The sequence below is a fragment of the Dasypus novemcinctus genome, chromosome 3 (genome assembly GCF_030445035.2).
Source record: "Dasypus novemcinctus isolate mDasNov1 chromosome 3, mDasNov1.1.hap2, whole genome shotgun sequence".
Classification (NCBI taxonomy): domain Eukaryota; kingdom Metazoa; phylum Chordata; class Mammalia; order Cingulata; family Dasypodidae; genus Dasypus; species Dasypus novemcinctus.
Genome location: NC_080675.1, coordinates 17,026,771 through 17,043,217, shown reverse-complemented (window position 1 = coordinate 17,043,217; position 16,447 = coordinate 17,026,771). Strand labels below are relative to the sequence as shown.

The 16,447-nt window shown below is 57.2% G+C and overlaps 1 protein-coding gene across 5 annotated transcripts in view; it reads right to left on the bottom strand.

Moving 5' to 3' along the window:
* Positions 1-4,588: 4,588 nt before the first annotated feature.
* TTC7B (tetratricopeptide repeat domain 7B) overlaps positions 4,589-16,447 on the bottom strand; it is a 304,943-nt gene continuing 293,084 nt past the window's right edge. For all 5 annotated transcript variants that reach the window (XM_058292461.2, XM_058292482.1, XM_058292458.1 and 2 more), the window contains one exon: positions 4,589-5,544. In XM_058292461.2, the coding sequence (XP_058148444.1) occupies positions 5,323-5,544 (222 nt within the window). In that variant the 3' untranslated portion in view covers positions 4,589-5,322. The remainder of the gene's footprint in view (positions 5,545-16,447) is intronic.

The following is a 16,447-nucleotide window of genomic DNA, read 5'->3' as shown; positions in this document are numbered from 1 at the left end:
TGATAAAGGACACAACCTCCCACGGGCAGGGGGGATGGCGCATCTGAGGATGACCTCGTGGCTGAGAAGGCTGGAGGAGACGGGCTAGTTCCACGGGGCCATGGGACCCACGTGCACACGTGTAGACAGGGACAGGAGGCCTTGGTCCCCTGGCTGGGAGATCCCTGGGGCACACCCCTCCCCAGTCCCGAGGGAGGGCAGAACCCACCATGCCCTCTTGGGCCCCCAAGATCCTTCTCAGCTGGGTGGGGGCAGCTGCCTTTAAAGAAGAGCTCCCCTCTCTCCTCAGCGCCGTCCTCCTTGCCTCCCCGCTCTGTTGGCCTAACACTCTCCTCAGCGCCTGCGCCCGGCCCCTCAGCGCACTTCCTGCCGTACTGGGCAATGGGCGCCGGCCTCAGGGATCTCCCGCAGCCACAGCTTCCGGTCACTCCGCCAGAACCGCCTGGGCTCCTGTCCTCCCCTGTGCTCCGCCAGCACCCGGCTTCCACCCCTAACCCTGCCCTCACCGGCCCCCAAGCCGCAGGCTCTGGCCTCCGCACTAACATTTCTGGAAAGAGCTGGCCATACTCCAATCCTGGGCCTCCCGTTCTCGAGCCCACTCCAGCCTGGCTTTACCCCTCCGTTCTGTCCAAAGAGTGTGGCAGGATCACGGCTGACCTCCACGTCGCCAAACCCAAGGGTGATTCTCAGGTCTCCCTACGGGCCTCTGGGGGCGAGGAACACAGGGCCCACTCTCTTCTCCTTCAAACACTGGCCTCACTTGGCCCCCAAGGCTCCATGCTTGAGCTTCTCCTCCCTCTCGGCAGCTCCTTCTCATTCTTTGCAGGTCCGTGATTTTCCTAACCTAGACTCCTGGCCATGCCTGTGGCTCAGCCCCAGGTCCCTTCTGCTTTCTGTCTGACCTTGCTCCCCAGGTGGCCCTGTCACATTCACGGCTTTCTACGTGGCTTTCAATGCCGCAGGCACTGGGGCTCCTCACGGCAGACCCACATCCCCACCCTCCAGCCTGTGCTCAGCCTCCTCCGGCTGGCTGCCCCCCCACGCTGCCTCCCCACGTCAAGGTGCGTCCTCACCCAACCTGTCTAAACACTCCCGCATTCCTCCCCACCTCCCTCCCTGCTCACCTGGAGCCTCCGTGGCTGACCCCTCCCTCCGCCCTAGCTCAGGCCCTAAAACCTTGCCATCATCCCTGACTTCTCTGTTTCCCTCACACCCCAGGTGCGATCTGTGAGCCAATTTTGGGGGTTCTATCTTCAAAATGGCCTCAAGCCCACCACTTCTCACCATCCACTGCCATCACTTGGTTCAGCCACCATCATTGCTTCTCTGATGGCCCTGACAATCTCCCAGCTTCCGCCATGGGCCCCAAAGATGTCCACATTCTAGGGCCTGGGGAACCCGTGACTGTGCTGTCGTCCTTGAGATGGGAAGAGCATCCTGGATTATCCCTGTGGGCCCAGTGTTACCACAAGAGGGAAGCAAGATGGGAAGAAGGCAGAAGACAGGGACAGCCTGCAGCAGAGGGGGAAAAGGTGAGGAGAAGTGGGGCCACGAGCCAAGAGCTGAAGGCAAGGAAATGGGTTCTGCCCTGGAACTTCCAGAAGGAGCCAGGCCTGCTGACACCTTGATTTTAGGCTTCTGACCTCCAAAATGGTAAAAGAATAAATGTGTTGCTTTAAGCCACTAAATTTGTGGTGATTTGTTACAGCAGCAACAGGAAACTGATACACACCCTTAGCCCCCCGAGTTTCAGCACAGCAGCCGTGATCTAACTGCTCTGGTTGAAAACTTTTAAACTGCTTTTAAGGCTGACCATGTCCCTCCTCTGCTCAGACCCTCCCAGGTTCCTCGTGTCCCTCAGACTGAAAGCCCAAGTCCTCACATGGCCCAGGAGCCCCTGTGAGGCCTGGTCCCTGTTAAACCTCTCTGGTGGCACCTTCTTCTTGCTCCTCTTGTTCTTTACCTAGCTGCCTGCCTCCTTCCGCCTGAAAGTCTTCACACCTGCTGTTCCTGGCTCCCCTAACCACCTTATAAAAAACAGCGCCCCAACACTCCTACGCCCCTTACCTTGTTTTTCTTCATGTACATATTGCCACCTGCCAGATTATCCATTTATTGTCTATTTCCCCCTGCAAAGGCATAAACCCAAGAGGGCTGGGCATCTGTTTCACATTCTGAATAGGTGCCTGGTACGTTGTAAGCACTCAATGGATTGGATGAACGAATGAATGGATTTTACAGATGAGGAGATGCAGGCCAGGGAAGGAGAATGACTCGCCTAAGTTAGGGCCAGTCCTTGCCCTGGTCTCAAACACAGATCTCCCATGCCACAGTGTCCAACAGACCCACCCAACCAGACAGACCTGGGCTCCTTTCGAATGTTTACTCCTCAGCCCTGAGCGGCAATCCCAGCTCTGTCAGGCAGTTGCCGTGGGACTCCAGGCTTCTGCCTCCTCATCTGTGAGGGAATGCATGGAGGACTTCCCTTAGTTGGGAGACGTTTGGCAGGTTAGAGACCCAGGAAGAAGGCCACGGCAGCGAAGGAGTAGTGGGGAAGGGGGGCGCTGGCCAGGCCGCTGGGCCCGATCACGTGGGGCCTCCAGAACAAGGTAAGGAACCTGGTTGCAACAACAGCTCTGGGAAAGCCATTGAGAGGGCTTAGGGAGGGATGAAACCGCTTCACTTTGAAGAGGACACTCTGGGCTGTGCAGAGAATGGATTGAAGGGAGATGCGGAGAAGCAAGGAATATGCTGCAGAGGTCCCACGAGAGAGGGTGGAGTGGGTCCAAGGTGGTGGGAATGAGGCCAGAGAGCCATGGAGAGATTTGGGATGTGATACGGGGGTAGAAGTGAGGGCTGAATGCAGGGTGGGAGTGCAGGGTGGGGTGAAGGAGAGGCTCAAGTAATTTAGGAGGGGTTCCCAAATGGGGAGCAGTGGGGAAGTCATTTTCTGCATTACTCCAGCCCCTTTCTATTATAAGTGACAGAACCCAACTCTACTTGCTCTAAGCCAAATAGGGAAATCTATCAGCTCACATGATGGAAAAGTCTAGAGCTCCAGTGCCCAAATGGTGACCCTGGGACCCTGTCTTTTTCTCCATGTCCCTACTCGCCTTTTCTGAGTTGGCATCACCCTCAGGCAGGCCACCCCCCTTCGTGCCACCTGGCCACCAGGAGCCCCAGGCTGGCATCCTCCTAGGACAGCAAACCCAGCACGAAGAGGGTTTTTCCTAATATTCCCAAAACAAAAGTCTCATTGGCCAACCTTGGGTCACATCCCAAACCTGAACCAGTCACTGAAGTCCAAGGGCTGCTGGGCTCGACAGGTGAGGCTGGCTCCTATGTCCATCCTTGGAGGTCAGTCCCACTTGAGCCATGAGGCTAGAGGGCCGAGAAGAGTGGTTCTCTGGAAGGGTGGAACCTGGGCAGGTGAAGAGGAGCCCGCAGCAGGGCCTGGGAGGTACTGTGCCTGGCCGTCGTCATCGCAGGGTGGCCCTGGACCTCACCTGCCTGGTCCTGATCTGGTGGGTCTCTACCCACATTCCTGCCCAGGATGGCAGGGCTGGTCCTGCCCTGTCCTGTCAGAGATTCACGTGGCACATGCCATGATTTATGACCACCTATGCCCCCCCAAATGCCCCTTGGCAGGATTGGTGCCAATGTCGGGGTGCCTATCGACTACCCACTGTGGGTTCCTGTCTGGCTTGGCCCAGACCTCAGCTGCTCCCCGCCTGCCTCAGTGAGTCAGGGCAGTTGTGCCCACTTTGACTGGGGTTCTCTAGACTTTAGGATGCTGAAGATCAGAGCTCAGGTCCTCTACCTTCCCGTGAGCTGTGGCAAGGCAGGGCCACCCAACAATTGTTAAGCTGCACATTCCAGGGGATTTTAGAGGCCTCCTCCATTTCTCTCCAGTTCTAGGTTTTTTTTTAGGTCCACTGTGTTGGATTCAGTCTCTGGCTTTAATTTGTTCCCCACACCTCTATGCCCTCCTTCATGGGGACAGAATGGCTGCCACAGTTCCATCCTCTCGTCTCTCAGATGTAAGCTTAGAGGAACAGGTGAGCAGCTTTCCGTGAAGCCCCCACTCTGATTGGATCAGTTTAGGTCACAGGCTCATTCGTGAGCTGCTGTGACCAGTGAACACAGAATGTTGATTTGCCAGGCCTGAGTCACAGGCTCCCATCCCGACACCCCACCCAGATAACAAGGGGAGAACTGGGAAAGGTGAATGCCCAAGCTAAAATCAGAGCTATTATTGTAAAAACGAGACACAGATGCCAAATGCCTGGGAAACCCAATTCCATCAGGAGGATCATCCTCAAATTACAGGTGAGGAGAGGGACTTGGAGGGTGTCGAGAGCACGTCTGGGCTTGCTCAGGCAGGGACCGTAGAGCCAGGACCAAACCCCGGGTTTGGCTGCAGCTGCTCTCACTGGGACCACCTGATGCAGGGACCCCTCCCCTTCCAGGCTGGGTAGTGCCAAGGGCTGACTGTCCAAAGTGGGTTGGGGTCCAGAGAACTGCGCCCTTAGGACCGAGCCACAGCCCTTCAGCTCTGTGGGCTTTGATGAACGACACAGGCCAGGGGTCCATTTAAAAATCATTTTATTATTAACATCATCTTCCCATTTAGCCAAGTGTCTGTCATGTATAAGGAATGTCGGTAAATATTCCATTTGGAGCTTCTTTGTACATATTTCCATCGATAAATAAACTCTGAATTCACATAAAAAAGTTAAACTTAAATAACTCATATTTCCTTCTCTTGTAACAGGCATATATTGGTAAAATATAAATATTCTCGGATTCAGGCTTTGCTCTAAGTGAGGACAGTAATTTATCACATGGTACAATTATTGACAACAAAACCAAGAAGTCATCAGCTGGTGTCCTGGCTTGGACGAGTACTGAGGTGGAAAGAGAACATTCACATTTGGGTTTTGGGCTAACGGTAGGGTAGGAGTGGTGGTGGGGAGGAGAGAACAGTTTTCTTTACAGCTCTGATAAAAATAATCTGTTCTGCCACTGAATTTTAACTTTGAATATATTCTTCTACATTTGCTGATTAATTCCATAATCATTTTACTTAAAACTCAGATGTCAACTAACAAAATATGGCACATTATCCATTTTGAACAATTTCAGTAGATTCAAAAACTATCATTGGGCTGGCGAAAACAAAACGCGCGGGTGGGGAGAGCGATGATTCAGGGTTGGTTTGGTGAGTTCATTGTCATCCATCGAACTTTCCTCCACGGCCTGGGGGCTCCGCAGCCCAGCGGTCCCCGGTGGGCGGGAGCAGGGCGGCTGGCAGGTGCCTGCTCACAGCACGCGGGGGATGATGGTGAAGGGCACGGCGGGGCTGCTGGCCTCCAGCTCCAAGGCCGTCAGGAAGCACTCGGTGGCCGCCATGTCGTTGCCCTGAGCTTGGAGGACCTCGCCCAGCCCGTTCCAGACCTCGTGGGCCGTCGAGTTCACCTGGACGGCGTCCCGGAGGATCTTCTCTGCCAGGCTATAGCGGCCCAGCTGGTGAAGGATCAGAGCCTGTGGGTGCCGGAGAGACAGACCAACAGTCAGACTCGCGCTGTGGGCTTGAGTCTGCAGTGAGCTTACTAAGTGCTGGATTCGTCTTAAGCCCTCAAATCCTCCCCGAACTTGGGGGTGAGAGTCGCTTAAACCATATGAAATTGCTATATGCGACTACTTTGAACCATGAAAGCGGCAGTTTCCCAGGTTTAGCCTAAGGTTTAACAGTCTGCTCGGGCCCTGTGCTGCTGCCAGGTCACACCACGGGGTCCAATGTCCCGTCAACCACGGCCCTGAGCCGTGTACCTCCACACCTCTCTCACCCAACGGATGTACTCTCATTTCCTCCAGCTCCCCCCTCGTGGGGCCTCCGGGCATGTCCACTTTTCTTATTATAAATCTCATGATTGTGAGGAACATCTTTGTGGATGTCACCTTGCCTTCTGTCCCATCAGTGGATTTCAGGCCTTTCCATAGCCCTGGGAGCCACAGACACAGTGACAAATGCAGACCAGACACCGTCCTGGGGAGGGGCGGGAGGCCGCCTCTGGGCGCCCAGCTGGAGGAGAAGGCCTCAGGCTGTCCACCTCGGCCAGGGGCCCCGCAGGCCTCAAGGTCTCTGGGAGGAAAAGGGAAAGGAAACACGTTTCCTTCCTTAGGAAGGTGGAAACAGTTAACAGCTGTTAACAATGTCTGTGCTGGCGTCCCCAGAGCTGGAGGCTTTAGATTCCATCTGCCAAGAAAGGCTGGGGGGGAGGGGAGTGGCCAAACGCTGGCCAGGCCGGCAGTGTGGTCTCCACGGAAGGAGAGGTGGCTGCGAGTGAGTTGCTCACCATCAGGATTCCCTCCTCGCTGCTGCAATTTGCTCTCCTCAGACTCCAAAGTCATGCTCAGCCTCCAGGGTGACCTTCGGCTGCCTTCCCAAGGCTGGTCAGGGTCAAGGCTCCCAGGACCTTGGGCAGAGGCCCCCCAGCCCCACCTGTTTGCAAGTGGGGCCCCACCAGGTACCACTGGGTTTTCTCCTCCCAACCCCCTCTCCCCAGAGCTCACGAGGGCTTCTGGACAGAAGTAATCCTGCCACTGCTAACGGCACACATTTTCAGGGTGTTTACGAACACACCAGGCGCTGTGCTAAGTGCTGAGGCACGTTAACTTGTTTGATTCCTTTGGGGACACACAAAGCCACTGTGCACCAGGCATGGCTAAGGACGCGTGGGCCCCTGGGTGGGAGGCCGCCTCTTACTACCGCCCACAGTGGCGGAGAAACAGCTCTGTGCAGCAGGTATCACTGCCCCCATTGTGCAGGTGGGTAAACTGAGGCTCCGAGAGGCCCATCTCTTTTCCCCTGGCACGAATCTAGTCAGCTGGGGCTGGAATGCACATCTCCTCACTCCTGGGGCCAGCCTGAAGTGGCCTTTGAGGCAGGGGTCCAGGGTGGCAGGGTGGGGTGGGGTGGGGTGCAGGTGGTAAAGAATCAAGGCCCTTCCCCAGGACAGAGCTCTCCCCGCTCTGGGCATCTGTTAGGGAAAATCCGATGACTTGACAAACTCAGAGGTCAGGTGGGGGGGGAGGTGGCCCCTCTCCCAGGCACACAGGAGGACCTGGAGTCTAAGGGGTTCCTGCCTCCTTCTCTGGGACGTTACTAGCCTTGTCCACCTCAGAACAACCGAGAAAGGCAGGTCAGGAGGCGGTCTGGGGAATGACTTTCTCAGGGCTTCAATTTATTGAATGGAAACCACACCCCTCGGAGTAGCTCAGCAGGCAGGAGGGTACACACCACCCCTGTGTGGCAAAGGGGCAACGAGGGCCAAGCCACCTGGTGAAACAGAAAGAGGTGTCCGCTGGCTGTGGGAGGGGAGTGCAACCAACGTTCCCCGGAGGCTCTGCTCCTGCAGAACCCGCCCCTTGCTGACTTCCTCCTCTGAGGCCTTTCTCCCCGCCATACCCTCGTCTCGTCTCGTCTCCTCTCGGGTGGGTGCTTTGTCTCGGCTCATCTCATCCCACCACTTGAGGGACAGACAACAGGGTTCAGAAAGGGCCCAGGTCACGGGACCATGAGAATGGAGCTGCAGGCCAACCCAGGCCTGCCTGAGGTCAGCAGTCTCCTTCTTCCCAGAGGCCGCCTGTCACTTTAAGGAGCAAGCCTGGAGCCCTGTAAGTGGCAACTGCGCGGCCCTCTCCCCCGCCCCAGGGCACTCAGGCATAACCTACTTCCAGCTGAGCAGCAGCAAATGGGCATCTGCCACACTGCGCCTGCCCTTTCATTTCTCCAGCCAACTGCTGACTTTACTGCTCCTTCCCTGGTTTATGATGGGGAAATGGCTGCTCCACGGGGCCCAGCTTTCCCCTGGCCCCGGTGCCAGCCTGCTGGCTGGGAGCATGAGTGGTCACCCACGGGCTGTGAGGGTTCCTCGCCTCCCTCCAGCAGCCCACAGGCTGGCTGAGATCTTGAGCATTTGGAGGGCTGCAGGGGCCAGAGGTACGCGTGGCCTGGCAGCCAGAAAGTGGACAATGAGCTGAGGCATCCCAGGAGTCCAGGGCTTTGTGACCCAGAGGTCACTGCGCTCAGCAGCGATGACCTGCCCCCATCCTGCTGGCACAAAGCGGCGCCCCCAGCCCCTTTGCCAGAGATCTCATTCAGACGGTGGCAGGCCGCTGAATCCGGGGAGTGCCTGAGGTGGGGACTTCAGGATGAATGGCAGGGGGCAAGTTGACCCAGCCCCGAAGCCCTGCAGAGAACTAGCCCTGATGGGCGAAGCAGGCCTACCACTCTCGGTACTGGGCGGCTCAGAGCCTCTGGGAGGTTCTCTAGTGTTCTTGTGGGCTTGGAAATTTCCAGCTGATTACAGGAACAGGCTGCCATTTCCAGATGACCTTGAAGCTTCCAGAGCAAGCTGTTTAGGAGAATTAATTCCTAAAGCTGGAGCCACTCAGGGAGACAGCACAGACTTGCCAGCGCTGCCAGCTCAGGCTTGGCAAGGGAATGAAAAATAGGCCTCTCCCCAGTGCCCCAGGGAGCCAAGAGCAGCTCAGGAATCAATCACGCCATGGCAGTGACCAGAACCAGCTCCGGCTCGGGGCTGAGCCATTTCTGGGAGCCAGCACTGCTGGGAGATGAACCAGGGTGGCCTTTCCGTCCCCCGCCTCAGTGTGCTCTTCTGTACTAGGACCTGCCATCCTTTCCAAGCCCACCAGCCCTGCTCTCTCTTATCACCAAAGACTGAAGGCCTCACTCCTGAGGCTGGCCTGTGGCTGTTCTCGCTACCAGCTGGGTCGTTTCTGCTTCCCAACCTTCTCCCAGGACAGGCCTCTTGGTTCCGCCGGCTGGCCTGGCAGCCTTGCATTTCTGCAGGGTGCAGCCCCCAGCCCCGTCCAACCACCCCAAACTTAGCCAGACCCGGCCTGGGTCCCACTCGATCAGGTCCATCTGCCCAAAGCCCTGAAACCCTTGACTAGCTCCACCCCTTCTACCCGCCGCCCCCCGCACCCCCCTGCCACCCCCAGGCAGTGCGACCTGTAGACACACACCTATGGACCCCGGCCCTGAGGCTGGCAGGGGACAGAGATTCTGATGATGGACATATTTCTTTATCACACCCTCCTAACCCCTGCTCTCTCCCCAATATCAAAAACAACAAAACCCACCGAGTGTTTACTCAGATTTGGGGCCTGGGGAAACCAACACCCTGAACAGAGCAATCATGTGTACCGGGTGCTAGCTCTGCCCTTGGCAGGGAGACCCTGTTTCAGCCTCATGACCCCACCAGGGGTTGGTGCTAGTGCAGCTGAGGATGGTGTTTTAGAGATAAGAAAACCTGCCTAAGGGAGCAGTTGTGGCTCAAGCGGTTGAGCACCTGCTTCCCACATGGGAGGTCCTGGGTTTGATTCCTGGTGCCTCCTGAAAAACAAACAAATGACAAGCAAAATGAAAAAACCAACTCAGGGGAGCCAATGTGGCTCAGTGGTTGAGTGCTGACTTCCCATATATGAGGTCCTGGGTTCAATCCACAGCCTCTGGTACCTCAAAAAAAGAAAACCTGGGAGGTGGACTTGGCCCAGTGGATAGGGCATCCACCTACCACATGGGAGGTCCAAGGTTCAAACCCCAGGCCTCCTTGACCGATGTGGAGTTGGCCCATGCGCAGTGCTGATGTGCGCAAGGAGTGCCCTGCCACGCAGGGGTGTCCCCCGCGTAGGGGAGCCCCATGCACAAGGAGTGCGCCCCATAAGGAGAGCTGCCCTTCATGAAAGAAAGTGCAGCCTGCCCAGGAATGGCGCTGCACACACGGAGAGCTGACGCAGCAAGATGACACAACAAAAAAGGGATACAGGTTCCCAGTGCCACTGATAAGGATAGAAGCCATCACAGAAGAGCACACAGCGAATGGACACAGAGCAGACAATGGGTGCTGGGGGGGAGAGAAATAAATCTTTAAAAAAAAAAAAAGAAAAGAAAATCTGCCATAGCTAAAAGGGGTAGAACAGAGATGTGAACCTGTACTGCTGGGCCCTGAACATGTGGCCCTCTCGCCCTCTCCAGGAGAAGCTGTGCCAGGGGCCCGCTTTCCAGCCCTTGTGTTTCTGTGACACTGCAGGTAGGAGCCAGCCAGTGCTGGCCCTCAAAGAGAGGGGCCTCACTGAGGAGGTGACTTGTCCCTTTCTTCAGACACAAACGAAGACAGCTTCACAAGCTTGTAATTATTGTAATCAGGTGCTGTGTACAAATAAGATCTTGGTGATGCTCCAAATTGGAAATAAGGGATTAAATTAAACCTGTTATTTCAAATGCAACAAAATCGACTTGACTGGTTTGAGGGCAATTAAGATCTTCCTCACTCCTGTCCCCTCCCTGCCCCCGGTAATTGCTGCCCAAGGACTAAACACCTCGCCACATGCCGAGGCAGCCGTGCAGAAGCTCTGGAAGGCTCGTGCCCACGGCGTCATGCTGCAGCCCTGGCCCTGGGGAGCAGGTGGCACCTGGCTCAGGAGGCCAGTGCAAGGCTGGTGGGTCCGTGCCGTGCTCCATGCCAGAAGCCCGCAGGACAGCGGCCCCTTTGCTGGGCTCAAGGGCACATCAAAACAGGCTGACACCCTCCAAGGCTTTTGGACAAGGACACCTAAGCCTTCCCCGGGGTGGGATTTCTGCTGTCGCGACCCTAGGAGGGTGATGGCAGCCTAAGGGAAGCCTGTCACCCCAGCTTGTCACCCTCTGGGATACCAACTGAGCCGCCGGCCCGGCTGTGGCTGTGCTGGCCAGAGATGGCATGTTGGGGGCAGGAGGCTCAGAGCACGCAAGGAGAGGTGGAGGGCTCGGCAGGCCCTGGCTGCTGCTGGTGGCCTGGGTGTTAGACTCGGCGCAGGCCTGGTGCTCTCCGAGAGAGGGAAGGTGCAGGCTGGAGGACGTGGGCCTGAGGTTCCCATGGCGGGGTTTAGACTCGCAGCTCCACCTTTTACTTGGACAACTTACTCTGAGTCTTAGATGCTTTAACTGCATATTGGGGAAAGTATCAACGTGCAGGAGAGTCGTGGGACCAGACGAGCCAGGGCGTGGAGCGCTCAGCAGGGCTGGTGCACGTCAGCCTCTGGAGAGTGGTCGCCACTGGCAGCGCTGGGACTAAGACGCTGACTGTCAACGAGTGACAGCAGGGAGGCCCTCCCGTCTGTGTGGCCGTTCCTGTTTTCTGCTGCACAGGGACCGTGTTGGATTAGGTGCTGCATGCCCAGTGCTAGGCAGTGGGCCTGGCCCAGAGGAGGTTCTCGGTGAGCCTCAGTTGACTGCATGGACATATGGCTGAGTGGACAGTATGGGGAACGTGAGACTGGGGAGGGAGCAGAGTGGGCGCAGGTCCTGGCCAGTGCTTTTGACTGATGAGCCACTAAAGCTCTGGCTTCAGTCCATGCTCCTGGGTCCAACTTCACATACCATGAGACTCCCCTGTTCTCTGGAGACCTCAGCACAGAGTGTCTGAGGCACAGGGGTCACGTGGGAGAAGGTGCTCTGTTCCCACGTGATCCCAATGTGCTGCCATGGTTGTCTGCCCACATGGAGAAAATCCCAGAACCCACCAGAACAGACCATCTGGTCTGACGCTCTTTTATAGGTGGGGAAACAGGCCCAGAGAAGAAATGAGCCTTGCCCAAGGCCGTGGCCCACTGGACACAGACTGGGGCTAGAAGGCAGATTCTGGGAGGTGCTGGGTCAAGATACCTGGAGAGGGCCAGGTGTGTGGCCAGTGGCCCTGAGATCCAGGCTCTGAGCACAGTGACCAGTGCTGCCTCCACCTCAGCTGCTTTCTGCTGGTCCTCCCAAGGACTCCGTGCAGGGATTGGTGCATGGCAGAGTGGGAGCTTTGGGGGAGCCTACCAGGAAGCTAGGATGGGGTTCCATAACCCAGGGGTGAGTGGGGACCCCACAGGAGACCTGTTTCTTCCAGAAGCTGCAGGATGGTTGGTCTGGAAGTCTGCACTGGCCAAAACCTAAGCATCAACTGAGAAAAGCCCGCACTCAAGTGGTCAGCTTCTCTAGGCATTTGCATTTTCCTTCCTGAGGATGTACCAGATCAGAGAGGAGCGGGCGGTAGTGGTGGTGTTTAAAGCCCGTTTTCCTCTTTAAATCAGAATATCAGCAGCCTGCAAACCAGGCACCCTGAGAAGGCAGGCCACGGCTCCTGAAGGACGGCCTGGGCGCGGCTCCGGGAGCGCAAAGCCGAAGGCTGCCTCCTGCCTCCCTGCTTCCGGGAGCCGCCTTCTCTCTCCTGGCAAGCGTCAAAGGCTCTGGGGGTTCTGAGCGCCAGCAGTTTGTGGGCGCAGCTGAGGGGGCAGCCCAGGGCCCCGCCCTGCTTCCCAACGATGCCTTGGAAAGGAACTGAGAAGGCACAGGCTGGGGTGGGGCCAGTGCCCGCTTTCTCTACCTGGATTCCTGCAGCCGGGGAAGCAAGTCTACACGGGGCCCTGTTTTGGGTTTCCCTTGTCTGCCTGCAGGGCTCAGAACATGCACAGCTTGCCAGCCGGGGAGCATGGGTCCCTGCCAGCTCTGCCCACTGCACCACGGCTCACAGCACCCTAAGGTGCAAGCTGACACATGCAGCTGATGTCCAAGGGCGCCCGCAGCCCTCCATGCCTGCACCTCTTGCATAACTCTGCCCCCCAGGGCACCAGAGAGGGGCGGGATTCGCACATTTCAGCTCAGCCGCCTCCACTAGGTGGACCCTCTGGGAGTCAGGGTGCTCCAGTTTCCTGGCAGCAGCTCTGAGTGGTGGGGAGGGGCTGGTTTTTTCATTCTGGTCATTTAACTTAATTCTGACCCAGTTCCCCCAAAGGCCAGGCCCTGCCCTACCCGACAAGCTCTGCACCCATCTAGATAGCAGGCGCCAGTGAGCCTGCCCAGGGGTCTCCCCAGCGACGGGCAGGCTGCGGTGGCCGCTCCTCGGTGGCCTCCAACGCCCGTCGACCTGCCCCGGGCCCTCGGGTGTAGGCAGGACATTCATAAGGCCACTTGACCTTTAGAGCAACAAAGGGCTCTTCGCCTACACTTCTGGGAACCTGGACAGGAAAGCAATGAAGGAAGGGGCTGAGGGGATAGGAGAGAGGAGGGAAAAGCCAGCTCACAGCCGTGCAGGGGCACAGGCTAGGGGGCCTGTTCGTGAACACGCTGCTTTATGAGTGGGCCTTTTCTGGACAAAGGAAATGCTTTCCTGCTCCTGTGTGCGGGGAGCCCGAGCAAGAAGGCTCAGGGGAGCTGAGCCTCCAGGGCAGGCGGCCGCTCTCCAGCTCTGAGCAGGCTGCAGGTGGACGTGGAAGGGAGATCTTCTCTAACCTGTGGCCCCTGTCCTCCCTGTCCCTCCAGTCTCCCTGCTCAAATGTCAGAGCCTCAGTCAGATATGGGGGTACAGAGCCCCAGGGAAAATTCCAGGGTGGAAGGAACCAGAGAAGGGGAAGGGGTGCTTCTGTCCAGGGCAGGGGGCTGGGCAGCTGGGAAGCCTTGGGGCAGGGAAGCAGGGAGCTGAGGCCTGGGCTCTGAATAGCACCCTCAGAGGCTTTCCCTCGTCGAGGGGTGCTGAGCACTTTGGAAGGGAGAGGGGAGAGCCATCGCCCCACGAGACTGAGGTGGCCTCTCCATCTGGGGACACAGCCCCGGAAGCTGCCGGGTCCTTTGCGGCTGCAGGGGCACTGCACTCTCACAGGGCCCTTTTCCTGGTCAAATGCTTTATTTGAAGAAATATGTCCTCTGGGCGCCAGGCCTTTCCAGCATTGAACTCGAGTCCAAAGGAAACAAAACTCAACTTCTGAAACCTCCGATTTCCTAAGCCAGCAGCCAACGAGCTATGGAAGTAGAAACTTGGGGTTCAACGGGGAGCCTGGGCCTCTGTTATGCGGTGCATATAACAGGTCCTCTACTGCAGTCCCTGACAGATCGCCTCCCACCTGTGCTTGCACCCTCCAGTGACGGGGAGCTCACCACTTCCCCAGGCAGCCCACACCACTAGTGGGCAGTCTGAGCTGTCGTTAAAATATGTGGTGCTCTAATTAGGCTTTTAATCTAATTCCCACTCTTTGCTGTTTGCTGAGTTCTCTGGAGTCATGTGGAAAAAACCCCTCCCACTGCTACCTGACAGTCCCTCAGAATCCAAAGAAAGCTTCTAGAACAGTTCTTGTACCACACACACACGCACACACTGTCTCTCCTCTCTCCCTCTCTCTCACATTCGGGCCTTTAGAGCACTGGTTAATTCAGACCTCCCGGCACCTCATGGAATTCTCCTGCTTAACACAGTACCTCGAAGGAGGCTTCACTGTGGGCCACTAAGGAAAATGTGAGTGTAGCATGTGGCTTTGACTTTTCTTCTTCTTCTTTTTAAAGCATCTGCCTGGCAGAATCTGATTCTGCTGCTTTCTTCCAGGATGGTTTAGAATATTCTGGGGATGCTTACATTTGCAATTAGCAATGTCAGGCAGTGCACCCCAGCCACGGGGAGGTGAGCATGGGTCATTGGACAAAGGGTCTGTCCAGCCTTGGGCAGATTTCAGCACAGACTCGGGCTCCTTGGCCCCCAATTTCATCTGGCCTAATTTCTTTGACGCTAGGTGCTTCAGCGTTGGTGCCAAATCAGCCACATGTGGCTTTTGGAGGAGAGTCACTGGGAATGGTGAAGCATTCAGGAAAGAACCACAGCCGATCTGCCTGCAGCTTCCCACCAAACCCCACAGCCTCTCCCCTTCTGCTCAGGCATCCGAGGGGGGTCACAGATGGTAGAGGAGCATTCCCCCAAAGGGCAGCTTCTGACTTTATAGGAGGCCCAAGGGGGCGAGGTGCAGTGAGACCACAGACACTAGCCAAGAGCAGCATCCAGGCCTCCAAGCCCCCAGGCTGGGGCTTAGGGCACTCTGCTACAACCAAAGCGTTTCCAACTCACTCCCCCCGCATACAAATTATGTGTTTGTATGTAGGGATGGTTCGGCACCAACATGCCGGGCACTACACGAGATGCTGGGCACCCAAAGTCTCGGGCTGTCACTCGGCCATGATCCCTGCCCTCTCTGGGAGTGAGAGGCCCTGCACTGGAGAGACAGGCTGGCTATGGGTCCCTGTGTACCCTGGGGACTGGCAGAGAGTAAGGCCTATTGGAATGAGAAAGTGGGAGAACATTCCAGAAGAGATCATGCAATGTTCCCACCCTCTTTTTGAACAAATGAGGAGGCCAAAGCTCAGAGATGCGGTACCTGGTTCAGGGCCACATCGCTGGTGGAGGAGGAGCTGCTACCCCACATCGTATCTAGAAGGTCCCTGGGGTCAGCCTGCAGGCCCTGTGTGTCTCTGCTTGGAGGAGGCCGCCTCTCAACTTTCCACAGCCACACCTGAGTGGGGCCTTAGGGATGCCTCATTTCCAGGTGAGAAACAGCCCTGAAGGGGCAAGTATCTGGCTGATCAAGCCAGGCAGAGGCAAAGTGGGGTCTCAGAACCCAAGTTTCCTGAGGACTCGCTCAGGGCTCCTTGCTCCATGTCAGGCTACCAGGATCTCTAGAGAGGCATTTGAGGGCCAGGAGACCATTCCAAGCGGCTGCCCCGGGGGCTGGAGAGCTTCTGGACCCCATGGCTCACCGCATCTGCTTCCAGCCTTGGCTGGCCAGGGAGAAGCCTCCCTGGGATGTGAAAGTGACCCCAGCTGACTCACCCTGCCCAACCCTGCAGCCCTTCCTCCACGTGGTAGCTGCCAGAGTCCAGGGCGGCAGGGCCGTGGGCTCCCAGAGCCTGGTGGCCATCAGCTGACCTAGGTGGGGGCAAGCTTGGGAGACGGGCTGCTGACATCTTTGGGGCAGAAGCATGTCCAGACCTCTCTGAAGGCAGCCAGAAGGGTCACCCACACAGCGGCCCCTTCCCCAGCTGGATCCTGCTGAGCAAAGGAGCACGGGGCAGAGGCGGCCCAGCTCCCATCCCCAGCAGCTCCCACCAGCAGCTCCTGCCTGCTGGGCTAAGCTTAGAAGAAGCCCTTGTGTTATCACCGTGGCTGGAAGATGAGCTCATTTAGGGAACAAGTCCAACTCAAAATCCAGGGGAAGGGCGTGAGGGAGCTGTACCCTTCCCACCCCAGGATCTCAGGCCCATGGTCCCCTCACCCCCAGCTACAACCTAGCAAAAGCTGTCTGGGACTCGGCGTCCCCTTCCTCGCCCTTGGGAATTAATGGGGTGGTGATTTTGCTAGTCAGGAAAATGGAGGGAGAAACGATTTTAATAACAGCAGGATGACTTCACCTCGGCACCAGGATGCCTGCGCTCCTCTCTGACTTTGGCACTGCAGGTGCTCAGGGAGGCGTCGGCTTCTCCTTGAGAACTGGCACAAAGGCAGGCTGGGAGCCGCTGGCCCTGGATCCCCAGCCCTGAGGGCCGAGGCACTGTCACCAGGCTGAGTGCCTGGTGGCCAGA